Source organism: Lissotriton helveticus, chromosome 4_1 (assembly GCF_964261635.1).
Source record: "Lissotriton helveticus chromosome 4_1, aLisHel1.1, whole genome shotgun sequence".
In the NCBI taxonomy this organism is placed as follows: Eukaryota; Metazoa; Chordata; class Amphibia; order Caudata; family Salamandridae; genus Lissotriton; species Lissotriton helveticus.
This window is the reverse complement of record NC_136063.1, coordinates 528,609,026-528,625,644: the sequence shown is the minus strand read 5'-3', so window position 1 is coordinate 528,625,644 and position 16,619 is coordinate 528,609,026. Positions and strand designations below refer to the sequence as shown.

Below are 16,619 nucleotides of genomic sequence, written 5' to 3'. Positions count from 1 at the left end.
AAGCTTGCCAGCACTGCTTGCTTGCAGGACCGTATATGTTTCTTGTTGTTAGTGAACCCGGGAGCTTCACAAACAAACGCCGAAAAATATGGGCATATGCATGTATGGCCAGGACGAAGAGTATGGAGTACAGTCAGGAGGTAGGATACACACTGTATGGCGGCAGGCTCGGTTAGCTACAGAGGGCAAATCATGAAGGACAAGGGACATGGGAGTGAGTTACTAGGAGCTGAAGGCGTTAAACAAGTACTGGGGGGCAATTATGGAAGTGTATGGCATAGGGAGAAATGGGATCCGGTTACAGGAACTCTGACACTGTAAGCAAACACCTTAGGAGCAATGATTGTAAGTGTATGGAGTAGGGGCAATGGCATCTGGCTGTAGGGGCATTGAGACTGTAAACAACCACCTTACGAGCAATGATAGTAAGTGTATGGCGTAGGGGCAATGGGATCTGGCTCTAGGGGCATTGAGACTGTAAACAACCACCTTACGAGCAATGATAGTAAGTGTATGGCGTAGGGGCAATGGGATCTGGCTGTAGGGGCATTTAGACTGTAAACAACCACCTTACGAGCAATGATAGTAAGTGTATGGCGTATGGGCAATGGGATCTGGCTCTAGGGGCATTGAGACTGTAAACAACCACCTTACGAGCAATGATAGTAAGTGTAATGCGTATGGGCAATGGGATCTGGCTGTAGGGAGAGGCAATGGGATCTGGCTGTAGGGACTCTCAGAAAATAAATAAACACCGAAGGGGCAGTGATCAGAAGTGTATGGTATAGGGGCAATGGTATCTGGCTGTAGGGGCTCTCAGACTATAAACAAGCACCACAGGAGAAAAGATTGTAAATGTATTGCATAGAGAGCAATTGGATCTAGCTGTAGGAGCTGTCAGACTATAAACAAGCACCCTAGGGGCAATGATTGTAAGTGTATGGCGTAGGGAGAAATGGGATCTGTCTACAGGACCTCTGAGACAATAAAGAAGCGCCATAGAGGCAATAAGTCTAAGTGTGTGGCATAGGGGCAATGGGATCTGGCTGTAGGCACTCTGAGACCGTGAACAAGCATCTTGGGGGCAGTGATTCGAAGTTTATGGCATAGGAACATTGGGATCTGGCTACAGGGACAATGAACTAGGCAGTGCTTAATTTGTAAAAAAAAAAAAAAAAGCTTAGTGCCGGGGCTCGCGACAGGAGGACACTAGAGCTTGCACCATCCGTTGCCCCTGGCAGCACTGCCAATGACAGCACTGACACACTAATAATCATCACACTCTTAAAAGTGTGACAATTCATACTATTACAGGCCCTCAAAGCTATAAGCAGGGCTTTGGAGGCAAATATTAATTATTGAGAATTGAAATTGAAATAATAAACAGAAGTTGTTGTGCTCGTACCTAACTTGGCAGACACCACTACCATGTGCTAGACAGTGATTAGCCCCGGTGCTGGAAATTAAGTGCCGGTGCTGAGCACCAGAAAGCACAGGCACAAATTAAGGACTGAAACTAGGACAAGGTAACAAACCAAAGAAGGTGTCACTGAGGTTGCAGCAACATAGCAGGTCAATGGGTGAGGAGGGGGCCAGGACAGGGAAAAAGGACAAAGGATAATAAGGGAAGGAGAACAGTATAATCGATGCCTATGTTGTTAAAAGAAGCAGGCCGGGATGAAAAGAACTGGGTCTGAAAACCAAGGGTAGGGCCGTGGTCACCCTTTGAGCTTTCCAGTGTACCCTGTTATTTGTATTTAAATGCAGCATGGGAGGACATGTGCTCTCTTTGGGGCACGGGGTGCTCACGCCTGCTGTGTCCTATCACCAGGTCAGTGTTTGTGGTACTCATGTGCTCGCTGTAGTTGCAGCTCCTGCTGAAGCAGGCTGCAGTCCTACATTAAAACAGCTGTATTTCATGTTTCACCAAATTATACTTATTTTTGACAGTCGCCGCAGTCTAAAAATGTAGAGCCCGTGTGTACTTGTCCATGGTGTACTTGGCCATCGAGCAGCGGGAGACATATCACTCCTCTCAGGTGAATGCCGTTTCCTTTTCATTTGGAAGAAAGCACCATACATTATAGAAATGTGTTTCTGTATGCAGAGCAGCGCGCACATAGTTTGAAATGTATGTATACATTTTTGTTTGGAGGCACGATCAGCCAAGAACAAAGGAAAATGTCTTTGTCTCTTAAATCCGGGATTTTTAGTATTATTATTTTCACAGAGGAGTCTAGCAGCTCTGAGCTGTGGGTCTCTGTGGGCTAATGAAAGAGCGCCATCTATAGGCTGGACTTGGGAATGGAACTACTCCGAGCGCCGAAGATAACTTAACTGTAAGGCTGTGTGGAAGGAAATGTTATAGGGGAAACGTATTTGACTGGAAAGGAGATAGATCGATAGACAGCTGCCTACCTAAATGTAATTACATCGAGACTCTAAAGCCATTCATTGCTATTGGGATATGCGTTCACATATATGTTTTTGCGAGCGATGATTTGGTGTCAACTTATTTTATTTATTTTTAGCTGTGTTCAGATATACCGTCTTCGGGCATTTAAATAAAATTAAAAAAAAAAAAAAATATATATATATATATATATATATATAAATATATATATATATATATATATATACATATATACATGTATATATATATATATTAATATATATTATATGTTTTGGCGAGATGCACCTTAAGATACAACCCCAGGTGGGTGTCAGAGGAAGAACATGTCATGATGATGATAAAAACCCTCGGCCATGAACGCTTACAGTAAAGTAATAGTGGTTTGGTGAAACTGTGCAATGTATCTTTTTTTCGCCTTATATTTCGCAGCCCAAGAAGTTGCCAGTCAAGATGAAAAACTTCTTCTAATGGAATCCAGCTTGAAAGCAACTCAAGAGCAGCTCAGCGAGCGAATAGCCGAAACAGTTCGCCAAGAACAGAGCAGCAGAAAATCGCAGATGGAAATGAAGACGCTGAGAGACCGACTCGCCGCTTCTGAGGAGGAAATGGGGGCATACAAGTGAGTGCACTCTTTTTAATAGCCCTGCAAAAAGTTTCAAGCAGAATGGTGGGCGCTAGAGCAGACGTGCTTCAAGCCCTCCGCCGTCCCATTGGTGTTCTCTTCAAGTTCATCAGTCGAGGCATAAACTCTGAGCAGCAAAGCCTTGCATTCTGAAAGGAGGATGCTTTTAGCTGCTCCGAAAAGCCCCGGCGCACTTTGAGGCGCTGTGGGGTTGCACACCGCGGCCCAGAGTGTCTAATGAGAACGGTGTCACGTTTCGCTCTCTCCACAGATTGCCCCTGTTGCGGCTTAGCTGTGAATCAGAAATCCCATCTTCCTCTTTAAGTCCAAAGGTTACACATGGCTCTTATTGTCCTCCTCTCTCTGTTCAAGGGATGGCCGGGGGCTAAATTAAATTAAATAGTGCATAGTGTTAAGCTTGCTCTTTGGGGGCGCGTCCAAGAGGTACTGGAGCGGCCTAGCTTAAAGGAGAACTCCTCTGTGACAAACTGGCAACATTAGTGGAATCTTTTTTTCTTTATCAGTGTGTTTTTAAAATCTGTGCTACCTTCCTCTTAGCACATGCATGAAGGCAGTAGTCACACATGCACACTTGCATGGAAACATCCATTAGCTTGTCAGTGGGCATTGTGCCATGTTTATGTGATAATGTGCGAGCCATGAAAATGGGGGCCCCTAGCTGAAAATGTGTTTATTCTTTGGCAGCTGCGAGCATATTGGAATAGCAGAATGATTAATCTTGTAGAATTGTCATGTCGAATTAGAAACATTTCTTGTGATCAAATCGCATTTTTTTACAGAATCGTTAAAGCTGGGTCGGCTTAGATCTGGTCAGGCTGTGCAAGGGCTGAATTAACGTTTAATTTACCAACTTGAAGGCCAAATATGGTAATAATTACTGCGTTACGTTAAGACAGGCACAGTTTCCTAGGGCTTTGCTCTGCTAATGCAACGAGAGGCATTGCCTTTACACACTCAACACGGTGCAGGCGCGGCTCAATATTAGACGTTTGCAGATGGAAGTTTCAGGGAAAGTATTTGTACCTTAAAGAACTTTAAAAAATATATCACACGCTTCTAAACTAATGTGTTAAATTGCTATGTGACATTCATTCGTGAAGCTGTGCAATCATGACGAATCTAAAAAAAAAAATAAGCAGTGGCATATTATGTGTTTTGCATTCTATAAAATGCAATACAGTTTTTGTAAAACTACATAGAAAAAAACTCTGCAGGCAAGTAGGCCGTTGGTCCATGGCTCCATGACTTATTTCTACTACTGTGCAGGCAGCTCTGTGCCATCTGAATCTGGGCCTTCTCCTTCAGCAGATCAAAGCAGGGAAAAGGGTGGCTATCTGTTCTAAAGCAGCAGCTTTGGGGCCTGGAGACCCAGGTTCGAATCTTGTGTCTGGCACGTGTCTGAAAAAGTGAGGTTTAGGGTATTGCTGTGGTTAAACTCTAAATATTTAAAATGTGATGGACATATCTCAACTTGAATGCCTTTATTCAATTTAGAAACGTGTAAGTCCCCATTGATGTACAATGCCCCGTTTGTGCTGAGTAAAATACAGACACATACATGTTACAGCAATGAGGTTGAGAAAAATGGAATTTTGTAAGAAAGAATCACTAAGGTCCATGACAAGCAGACCCTACTTGATGACGTCTCGATGTATGCACCTGAGGGCCAGTAAAATGCTGCAAAGTGGCTTCTGTCACACGCCTGTGCCTTTCAAAACATTTAAGTAAAAGAACACTTACATTTGAAATTTTGTGAAATGGTCTTTAGATTTGCAGTGTACTCGGACTGCAATGGCAGCCTCGATTCTGTTCACTTTGATTAGCTGGGGTAAAGGAAAAAAAGCCATGGAGCAGAGACGGGATTTCACACAGCAGTGCTGTAATATGCAGTTCATTACCAGCAGTGGCAGGAGGCTAAAGTGGGATTATGTTAATAGGTTCAGGACCGCTCTCCATTCACTGCTCTGATTATAATTATGTGCACTGGGATATTTACAAAACAAATCTGCCTCTGAATTTACAAACTAGTGTACAGCTTTATGTGTCTAATCTAGTGTTTTCTAAACAGGCTCATTCATTCCCAGAATGTCTCAATTAAACTATATAAAAAGAAAACCGGTGGATAAAGCACATCCTTTCTGTTGATTTAATGGTCTGAAATGATTTGTGGTAAAATGACGCCATCACTCACCTGGAGAAACAAATATCCTTTCTCTGGCGTCGTTAAATATGGAAAAAAGCACAAATATACATCTGTATAATAAAAAGGCTAAGCCAGTTTCACAAGGTCGCCAAGTACCAAGCACAAGGTGTGTAACTCACGTGCTTACCTACAAGTGACAGGAACAAAATTACTCTACTTGCTCTTGCGACTTGCATGTCCTCGCAGAATAATTACCATAAAAACATCCTAACGTATCAGCTTGGGTCTTATGAGTCATTGAGTGATGACAGTCGGGTATCCCCCTCTCCAAAAAAAAGAGATAAGCAAACCTTAAAAAACACTAAAACCTTTTTCAATACCTTCCAAAATACCCCCGACCTGTTACAAACAGCTGTTAGCTCAGAAGCATGGTATTTGGTTCCATAAAACAGTCTGCATTGAATCTAAATCCTTGGAGCGCATTTTTGCAATGTTAGCACATACAAGAGAGCCACTAGGTCTTTCTGTCTCATGGTTTCTTCTGCCTTTTCTATAATGAACACCGTTAAATATAAAGCATCAAACATAAAAGGGGGAGAGAAGCAGAATGAAAGCCTGTTACACTTGAAAGATTTGTCCAGGATCTCCGGTGGGAGCCTGGAAATCGCAATAATTTGTAGTATCGATTGTGTGAACCTATGCAGCTGGGACCCCCGGTGAATAGACAGGAATAGACATATTATTGATTAACTTTTACCGGGCTATCTTCAAGGCTCTGCTGCAACATCATTTTCACTTGCAAGCTATTTGCTCCTGTATCATGAAGCCGGAGTGAGTCTCTCAACATTTACCCACTTATCCCCACAATCTATACGTTTAGGTCTATATGTCAGGTCTGCGCGTATGGATGCATGCAGCATGATCTCTCGCGCGCCATACAATGCTGACTGCCATCCTGCCTCTGCTCTAAAGTTGAAATGCTCTGCATTGCTGTGCTTGGAAAACTTCCTGAACTCAATATTCTGGTAGCTACATTATAATTACCTTTCCTCTGTCTGCCCATTATTAATTGCTTAGGGCTTTACTGTACTCGGTAAGGCATGCTCCCATAGGAAGCCATTACTAAATAGGGCCCTTAGTGTTGTCTGCTTTGACATTTCTTGCATCCACAATAATCATTAAAAATAGCTTGCCCCACATTGTTTTACAGCCCTATTCACTAAGGTATTTTGCCACAGGCAGAAAGTAGGAAAAAAGCCATTACTGGAGAGGCACATTGATGATTAGTGGGCTTTAATTAAAAAATAGAAAAATGCAGTGAGACATAAGAGCAGAACATTTCAGCTAAATGAAGACTGATCACGGGGCTATCAGACTATAGATTATTCGATTGGTTGACTGTTTTTATCTGAGTCAAAATCAAGTGCAATTAGTGTTTAATTTATTTATTTTTAAAATCCTTGCAGTTTGAGCAAAAAATGGCTTTAATTCGCCAACATCAATTAATGTCGGTGTAAGATTCATATTCGAGACAGCAATCCTTTTAAATACACACGGCCAAATGTAGGTTAGCTCGGCCATTATAACAAACACGTGTTACCCAAATGCAGTCGATGCCGTGAGTGGATGCAGAGATTAGAAATGGCCCGTGGCGACTGCTCAGGTTGTCAATTAGAAAACTTTATTTAATGAGTAGATGCCATGGGTTTTGGGCCACTATTCACAAAGGGTTTTTTGTGCCCAGGGCAAAGACCAAGATTGAATAGCCCCCATATGAATTAATGATATTTCCTTTGGAACTCTTCCCGTGTTCAGTAATGTAAAAAGCGTGTAAACAAAGATGGCAAAGGAGTTCATTTGTAATCTGGGAACATTTTCTTGGCAAAAAAATGTAAAATGGTACGTTGTGGCATCTTCAAAATTACATATAGCATAAAATGAAAAAGAAAACTGTAAAAAAAAAGAATCCAATTTGATTTAGCTAATGCAACATTTACCTCTTTGCAATGCAGAGAAATGCTTGAAAAGCTGAAGGTCGAGTTGACAGCATACAAGAGCGAGCAGCAGAGCCGGCTTCACGAGGCTCTCCTCCACGAGCAGAGGGGCCAGAAGTTCGAGGTGGAGCTGTCCTCCGCCAGGGAGGCTGCCAGGAGTCTGCAGCAACAGGTCCATTCACTTTACCAATGCGACACATGTGTGTGTAGATCAGCTGCTTATCAAAGTGTGGCTTACCTGAGTACATTGTGGCAGTGTTTGTGTTGTGAGGCATTTTTCCTTTGTGAATGTGACTCAAGTATTCTTTTTAAGCATTTTGCAAAAGTTTCATCCTCTTTGCTGCTCAGTGTTAGGTAGACCTGACTGCAAGTGGGATACTGACAACACATCTGTACAGAAATATACATGTATGTTTTACTTCTTCCCTTGCCGACTGTAATAAAATATTCATTTGGCCTACCAGGGACCTGAGGAAAGATCACCAACTCCATAATTACCAAAGTGGTCAGACTGCTGTTCATAAAGACTCTGTATTTACTTCAGATGTTAGTGTTTCTTCGCTTGGAAGTGTTGGGTTGTGCACAGCTGTTACCATGAGAACTGAGCTTTAAATATGCTGGTTTTATTCAAATTTAAAAAAGAAAAGGACATTTTATAAAAAGGCCGCAGAAGTACAACTACTTATGAACCCCTATTGGAGAGCTGAGATACTATTTTTACATGCAAAATCTCAAGTTATCTGAACACTGCTACTCTCCTGCCACAGAGTGCTAGATTCATGAATGACTTCTGTTATGGAGATATAGGCATCAGGATTTAAAACTTTGTACGGTTATTTTTGGCCAGAGGAAGTAGTAATGAGAGCCTCACTGCCTCAGTGACATTCCTATATGTTGGCAGACCTGTCACTAAACGCATGCAATCATTTGCAGTCTTCTGAAGATCTACATATAAATGACATAGTACACATGACACGCAGCAGCAACCTCGTCAGACTGGTAATCATAAAATATAGAAAGAAGATGGGAAAATATGATGTTTTTCCCTTATTCTCCCAGCATCTGGCATGTAACCCCAGTCCATATGCATTAGGCCCCATCCTTTCTTCCCTTAATTCAAGAAGTTGAAAATACTATCTCTTGAATTAACACCTTCTCACAGAGTAATCATCTGTTTCCCAGGCCACCTCTGAAGGACTGTTTCTTCTCTGCCTCATACCCCTGCTCCCACCTAACAGCAATGCCAATCTACTCTCCCATCACTCAATATTAACCACATTACAGCGACCCTCCTCTCCCCATCTAAATACTCCACCTTCGCCTCTGTCTTTCCCCTCACCTCCTTCTCCTAACTTCCATTTGAATCAGGAGCGTCCTTGCTTTGTAGCTTGTGTCAAGCTATAAAAGTCGCCTGCATACATATATCTATGTGAACAATCACGCTCTGAATACATAAACATGTGTTGTGCACTGGGACAAAGTGCAACTAGGACAGTGCTCTGTGAAGCTGTAAAATGAAAGAATATGTCCTGTCTTCCCAATGGAGATAATTTAAGGGACCTTGGAGAACCCTTAGGCAAATGGTATCACAAATGTGTTATCATAACAGGGGAGAAATCGTTTCTATTATTAACCCCGTCTCTTGGTCCCCTAGAGCATCATCATGTCCATACTACAAATACAGTAGAGCAAACGAGAGTTCATCCAGTAGTCCACCCCTCAGCAGGCAGCTGTACAGAGAGCCTTACAGATCATCTGCCCTTACCTTGAAGTGCATCTCAATGCCTATGGCACAGGCAGGCGCATTCAGGCAAGCAGAGTCTTGGGGCTATTGAGGAAAGGTCATTAAGGTTTCTAAAAGTACTATTCTCTGACTGACAATGCAAACAGACATACTAAACTAAGAAAGAAAAGATTGCATCAGATTGAACTGGTTCTGTCACTTATAAAAATGGTGAGCGAAGTTTAAATGCACAGAGACACACTCAAAGCAAGGACAATTTTACACAGCAGCGTTACATGGCCAGCAATGTTGAAGGCTGCCAACCAATCCAAAAGTATCAGTTGGCAAAGGAAGTTCATAATTTCTGAGACATTATTCATCCCTTCCATCGGCGGTGGGGGAGTGGGCAGTACACAATCGCTGCTCCCCGTGCTTCCGGAACTTGACACTGCCTGCCTGCCAGATTATGACTTAAACGTGGTCTGGCGGGTTGGTGGCGAGCAGTCTCGTTGTGGTGCCTCTTTCAAAGACGGTGGAGCCTTTGAAAAAGGCACCGCAATGGAACTACACAGCAAGGTTCCTGCAAGACATGGACTTGAAAGCCCATGCCGTGCAGGAACAGGTGTGCATGTACACCTGGGGGCACATGTTATGCCCCCTATGTACAGCCATATGTGGAGGAGGCACATGGTGCCCTGTAGGGCCCCCTTTGTTTCCTTTCCGCCACAGTGTACATAGAGGAGGAATCTCCATGACACCACCAGTGGAAAGGAAACTCATTATATACTTGGCGGGAAGCATATTGCAGCCTCCTGACTTCCGCGTCACAACCAGGGAACAGTGGTTCCCTGTTGGCGGTCCCAGGGCGGTCAGACCATCCAACTCATAATGGGGCGGTCGGACCGCCGATGCAGTGGTGGGTGGATCACCACTGCTGTGCCCTTGAGGGTCTGGCAGTCCTCAGTCTGCCAGACTCGCAATCGGCGCCTAAAGAATGGAGCAGAAATCTGACTGAACCATTGCAACGGTTTGTTTTGATCAACCGGTAATGTTTTTTAGGAGGTGTATCATGAAAGAACACATGCAGGATATAATAAATATATTGAACACAAAGGAGCAATGTTAGAAAGAGGTGCTACCACAATTACTTATCATAGTAACCTAAACATTTGAGTCTTCCTTTTTAAGGGATTGTGTACAGCCAATATTTTTAGTCCAAAGAGGCTCCTCTTTACATCCCACAGCCATCAAAAGTTAGATATTTTTGCCAATCTCTTTTTTATATTATTCACTAGCTTACCCGTCGCATGTTGCTACGATCTTCGAAGAAAGGAAATTCAAGGAAACTCGTTATGATAACATTCAATTTACATAGTGTCATTTTATTGAAACTTATTCATTTTAATATGGAAAACGTTTCAAAGTGTCGTTTTAATTCTATTTATTTATTTGAGTGCTTGTGGATACACAATTTATTGTTTTTTCGTCTGGTGCGTACATCAGTATTCGAAAGATTATGAGGGCCCTGGGGGGCCGATATTTAAAATAATGTTATGCCAGAAACCTTTGCGGGAGTGTACTCAACAACTTCCCAAAGTTTCCTGGCGAGCGGATGAATGCTATTTTAATTCTATTTATTTATTCGACTGCTTGTGGATACACAATTTTTTGTTTTTCTGTCTTGTGCGTACATCAGTATTCGAAAGATTATGAGGGCCCTCTGGAGCCGATATTTAAAAAAAATGTATGCCAGAAACCTTCGCGGGAGTGTACTCAACAACTTCCAAAAGTTTCCTGGTGATCGGATGAATGCTGTTTTAATTCTATTTATTTATTCGAGTGCTTGTGGATACACTTTTTTTGTTTTTCCGTCTTGTGCGTACATCAGTATTCGAAAGAGTATGAAGGCCCTAGGGGACCGATATTTAAAAAGATTTTTATGCCAGAAACCTTCGCGGGAGTGTACTCAACAACTTCTCAAAGTTTCATGGCGATCGTATGAATGTTGTTTTAATTCTATTTATTTATTCGAGTGCTTGTGGATACACAATTTTTTGTTTTTCCCTCTGGTGCGTACATCAGTATTCGAAAGATTATGAGGGCCCTGGGGGGCCGATATGTTTATGCCAGAAACCTTCGCGGGAGTGTACTCAACAACTTCCCAAAGTTTCATGTCGATCGGATGAATGGTGTAGTAATGCATAAAGGACAAACAGACAGACAGACAGACAGACAGACATACATTTGTTTATATATAGATTAGTGATTTTCTAGACATCAGATACTGCTTGTATAGTGCTCCAGAATGACTCTAGAAAAAAGGGAAATGTGCTAAAGAGAAAGACGAACACAGAAAGCAGCAAGTTAAGAAAAAAATCATGTAATTTTATCAGCACCTGGAATGTTACTGTATCAAACTCACCTTTTCCGCATGGTTACCCATTTTTTTAGCCTTTTCCTGGAACCTATTTTACTGTTTTTAGGACTCTGTGGGTCACATGTATGAAAATATAATTTTGCGATTACCCAATAGCAACTTTGAAGTAGTCGCTACTTGGTAATTGCAAAATGTGATAAAAGAAAACAGGCCGGAAATAGCAATTCCGTACTCGCAATTTCTTAAAAATTGCAAATGCAATTAGGGCATTTCTATTTGTAATTGCAGCTCCATTTATTCCTATGGGTTTCAAGCCGATAGGTGAGGATGGTCTTGCATTAGCTAATTTGCGATTACCTAATTGGTAATCGCAAATTAGGTAATGCAAAGGCAAGGGTGCCGTTGGTCCTAAGGCTCCCATGTAGCGCCCCCAAAATAAAGAGGTCCAGATGTACGGCACACACAGCACCTATGGCCATTTGTGTGCTACATGGCACTTTGAAAAATGCTCTTTTATGCATTTTTCAAAGTTAACACATTTTTACCATCAACTTGAAGTTGATGGTAATAGCATTTACTAAATGCTCAGTTCGCATTTAGGAAAGGCTTCTTAAAGGTGTATTAGGGAATCGCAAATTGCTATTCGAATTTGTAATTAAGTAATCACTAAAAATTGTGATTACCTAAATTGCGAATTCCAAAGCCTTTCATACATAAGGAAAGGTCATTTTGATTTGAACACTGCTGAATTTTACAATTCACTCCGTTTGCGAAATCAAAATAGTTTCATACATCGGGACCTTTGTGCTTTACCACTGCTAAACATTGTTAAACCTCCCTACCCCCCTCCCTCCCGAAAAATGATGTGTTGTACATTGGCACTTGGGCCTGTTTAACTTTCCTATAAGTCCATTATAAATATTGCCTAAAATGTGCATATTGCATGAAAGTTTAATTGTCAGATGTTGGCTGCCTTGTTTATTTACACCGCACACATGTCGGACAAAAGTATATATCTTCCATGAGCATTGCCCTGCTCCGGCCGGACTGCAGTTTCAGTGCCCTGTAGTGGTCTTACTCTGATCCCAGGTAGGGCAGGGGTAGTCTTAATTGCTAGTCACTTAGCAGGGATTAACCACCTCAGATGGGTGTGCGACAGCTAACAAAACAAAGGGCAACTATAATACTCCTTCTTTTCAGTTGAAGTTGTCAAAGAAGGGTTCTTCTCTTCACCAGGGGATACTCCTCGCTAGCCTGGCTTCAGTCACAGTAGGGGAGAAAACCAGTTTTGACAATGTCAGGTGGAAGGAGAGCTAATCAAAATAGGGGAATGGAAGACAGCCTTTCCTGGTGGGAGCTGGGTTCTGCTATTTTAAACAGGATAATTATTCACTAAGGCAAAGAAGTGCTGCAAAAGGAGGGTGAGATACTGCAAGAAAATGGTTAATTTTGGGTGGTAGAGTTTTTCCAATCATTGGGCAGTGCAGAGCATATATCAGACATCTACGTCAAGACTCCATCTTAAGAAGAGGACTCACACTAGGACTCAAGGACTCCTGAACCCTGCGCAAACCAAGGGAATGGAAGTGCTCTCCAAGGGTCAAGAGGTTGGTCTCTTGTTTGAAGGCTTCAGGGATACAAAAAAATTGAAGGACCCCTGATTCTAAGAGGGCTTAGATGGGCCATGTAGTAGACCTGGTGGAGTGAGACCTGGTGCCTAGAAGTCTGTCCAGTAGACCCCTAGGGGCTGTAGAACTGACCAGGGAGAACTTTTCTAGCACTTTGAAAAAGTTGGGAATTAGTCATTTATTTCACCTCTGGAGGACTGGGACACAGTGCTGGGGTTTGCTCAGAGAGTTTGCACCCAAGGCAATAAGGAAAACTCGATTTTTCTGACTCCGAGCTTTTTGCCATGCTGAAAACTGGGTTTAGAGCGACCTTGAATGTAAGGTATCTGGCCTTGTGGATCTCTGCCCATCTATGGCTTGCAGTCGTGCCCCACTGAAGGATTTTGGTTTTCAAAAACAGTGACTCTGTGCTGATGTAAATTCTAGGACCAAGGGTAGGCAGCAAATCTATCTGATCCACAAAGTTACATCTGTGACTATGAAATATAAGTGTGTCTCACTTGGAGCTTTTGATGCCAAAACCAATGGCTTCTACAGGAGGAGGTCAACGAGAAATCTGACTTTAAGTTATCCTTACTAGACACAGCCTTGGACCTTGCCCTGCTGAAAGAGCTTGACTTATTTTTTAGAGACCAAGTCCAAAGGTAAAATCGTTGACCAGGAGGATCTTCTTGATATACCCTACCTTCATTCAGCCGTGGTCAACCTGTAATTGCATTTACATTCTGGTTAATGATGAACAGTAATTTTTGATTGTCACCTTACTTTTTTCTTGGTTCTTTTAGCCTTTAAACTTTAATAAAGCTCATATCTGGGTTCCCCTAAAATTGTTTTTAGGATTTTTGTGACTTTTTGCTTGTTATATCTTTATTTATTTTTCTCAGTTGCTTTGTAAATTTGATTGTGATTTGTTCTTAATTTTGAAATGTGTTTGTGCTGCTTGAACATAACACACTGTTCTCTGGGGACTGCCTGTTGTTTATGTCGTAGCTACCAGGGGGCTCAGAACTGTGTTTTGACTTAACCACAGTACCCCTCTCCTAAACTAATAACCCATTCAGGACAGCTGCAATCCAGTTCCTGTTGTACAGACCAAGAGTGTAATATCCTTAATATCCTCTACTGAGACCAAATTAATTGCCCTAATGCAGACATCATGTTGTTCCACCAGGAGCAGCACCCCACACCATTTTGACGGATAATTGAAATCACAGTCAAATTAGACAGCCCAACTATTTTGGGCTTATCTGATGGAATAGAAGTGTCTTCAGCTCCCTTCTGTATTTCATGTGGTTTTGTTTTTGTCTAGGGACTAGGGTTCAAGGATTTTGCACCTGGTGGATTTATAGCTACTGTTTGAATCCTTATGCTGTTCATATGTTCTGTTGGATTTTGCTCCTTCTGATTTTGTATGGCTATCATCACATTTCTAAACTCTCACAAGATGCTATATTTGCAAACCTTCTTTTGGGTTGAAAGTAACACATTTTTCAATGGAGACTATGCCCACCTTGCAGCATGAATGTGACATACAATAAATCCATCACACTCAATGGCAACATTCCAGATGATACAGGTGTTGTGAGCGACCACTTCAAAATGAAGGTGTCATCATCAATATATTAATAAGAAAAAGATGCAGAGCGCAGTTAAAAGTTAATATTGTATCTGAAACTGTGCCTTCGTCGCAGTGACATATTCTGAACTCCCCTTTGAGTGAATGAAACATGTTCCCTTGTGAGTCCACCTTCTCAAGAAATCTGCATGTATGTGAAATGACAGCCATGCACTTTCATAAATTAATTCATTCACAAAATACCCAGATGAAATGCATCATATCTCAGCTTTCAAAGACAGTTTTGAAATGTGTAACATTGTGCCGAAACTGCATAATTTCCCTACAAAAACACCACACCTGGTTGTACTGCAGACATCTGTAGTCTCCTCCCTACCTGAATACGGTGAAGCTCAAATTATTTTTTTTTCTTTTTCATTTTCATGCTGAGCAAATTCACCTAGAGATTCATGAAAAAAATGTGTGTGAGACTATAGTTCAAGAACAAAAGGATCATTACTGTACCTCATTTCAGGTAGCCGTCAAACTGAATCCAGCTTTGGAAGTGAGGTGAAGTGAGATTTGATGCTAATTCCGCCATTACCAGTAGGACATTTCCACCGAATGCGAGAGGCGCTGAGTGCGCCGGGCTCTAAACCCCGCTCGCTCTTCAGCGGCTGCAAAACCTGAAAGAAAATAAAAGGAAGAGAAACAGGTTGAATCAAACAAGTAGAGCACAGATTGGCTGAATTAGGATTGATTTCAAGATAATGCTGTGTAGGAATCCCCGTTTATTGATCCACGTTAAAGCCCATGCACAGCACTTAAAAAGATAAAGTAAGCAAGGTCAGATAATCAAACCATTTAAATAGTAAAAACAGCAACTGCCACTGTACACGGTTAAAATAAATCCATAATACAAATTGCTTTAGCAGAATGTGGATGAGCAGCTGATCTCCTATTGAACTGGTGTGCCGCTCAGTGACCACACCGGGAACAGATGGAGAGGGATGGCTGCCGATCAATAACCGACTGAGATGTAACAGGGATGGGAAACATGTCAATGGGAGGGACCCTTGTGGAGACGTCACGGTGAAGTCATGGTTTAATGTGATGATTTCCACACAGTTACGATGCAAGCAACGTCAACTCGTGTATTTACTTCGGCTTAACACGGGCACAGGTTGCTGAAGGCAGCACCCAAGCTCAACCTTTCCAGAATAAAATGTACTTGAAAAGCTTACACCACTATTCAACATATCTGGAACACGATCTGATCCCAGGCAAAGCCAGCAGCGTAATAATGTAGCCTCGCGTTTTGAGTGAATTTCCAACTTTTGAGGAATTCTATAAATCCCTCTTGGGATTTTGAGGGTGTTCGAGATTGCCAAGCGTGCTCACATGCATATCCCTTCCACCGCGGAAATATTTCACTGGACGGTTCCGCGTGTAGGAAAGCGATGCTGAAGTTGAACACTGTCATTTCTTTGATTTTTCATGAGAAAATTACGTTTCCCTAGGAAAATCCGTTTCCTCTACATCGCCATCAATTTAGGAGACTGTCCCTCCCCCTTTGACATCAGCCGATAGATGTACTGCTGCTGTCCTTGACGGGAGCAGATCAACAACCATTTCCAGAATGGGAAACTATTTCTAAAAAGATTCGACACGGCCAACAAACATGCATGTTTACATTTAATGAAATGCCACCGTCCTTACTGATAAAGTTTGGGGAATCCCACTATTAATGATTCTGTGAACCAGAAAAAGTTTCTGTGTGTGTAAATAATATTTAACTCCGGAGGACATTAAAGATTCTGCGAACGGAGAACAGGAGTTTCACCTGTAAATGTCTATATCTGAATATTTAAATTTCACTTTGATATGGAGGCCGTATGAAAATATGATTAATTTAAGAGAACATTAATTGTAAATGTTTAACATAATTGTACACTATTAATTGTAAAAAAAGAGACGAAGGCACATTTTTGGGAAGAAAAAAAAACACATTGATTTACTACCAAAAGCAACTTTTTGGCATCAGTTAATTAATTTATTAAAGTAATACATTTGTGAGGAAAGGTAATATATTTTCAATACGTTGGGCAGAAAGTAAACAGACTAAATTAATGAAAGTAGTGAA

The 16,619-nt window shown here is 41.8% G+C and overlaps 1 protein-coding gene across 1 annotated transcript in view; it reads left to right on the top strand.

The window, feature by feature from the left end:
- LOC144828023 (uncharacterized) overlaps positions 1-16,619 on the top strand; it is a 1,462,897-nt gene that overhangs the window by 1,115,914 nt on the left and 330,364 nt on the right. Inside the window, exons 22-23 of the mRNA XM_078686162.1 lie at positions 2,843-3,032; positions 7,212-7,365. Of these exons, the coding sequence (XP_078542288.1) occupies positions 2,843-3,032; positions 7,212-7,365 (344 nt within the window). The remainder of the gene's footprint in view (positions 1-2,842; positions 3,033-7,211; positions 7,366-16,619) is intronic.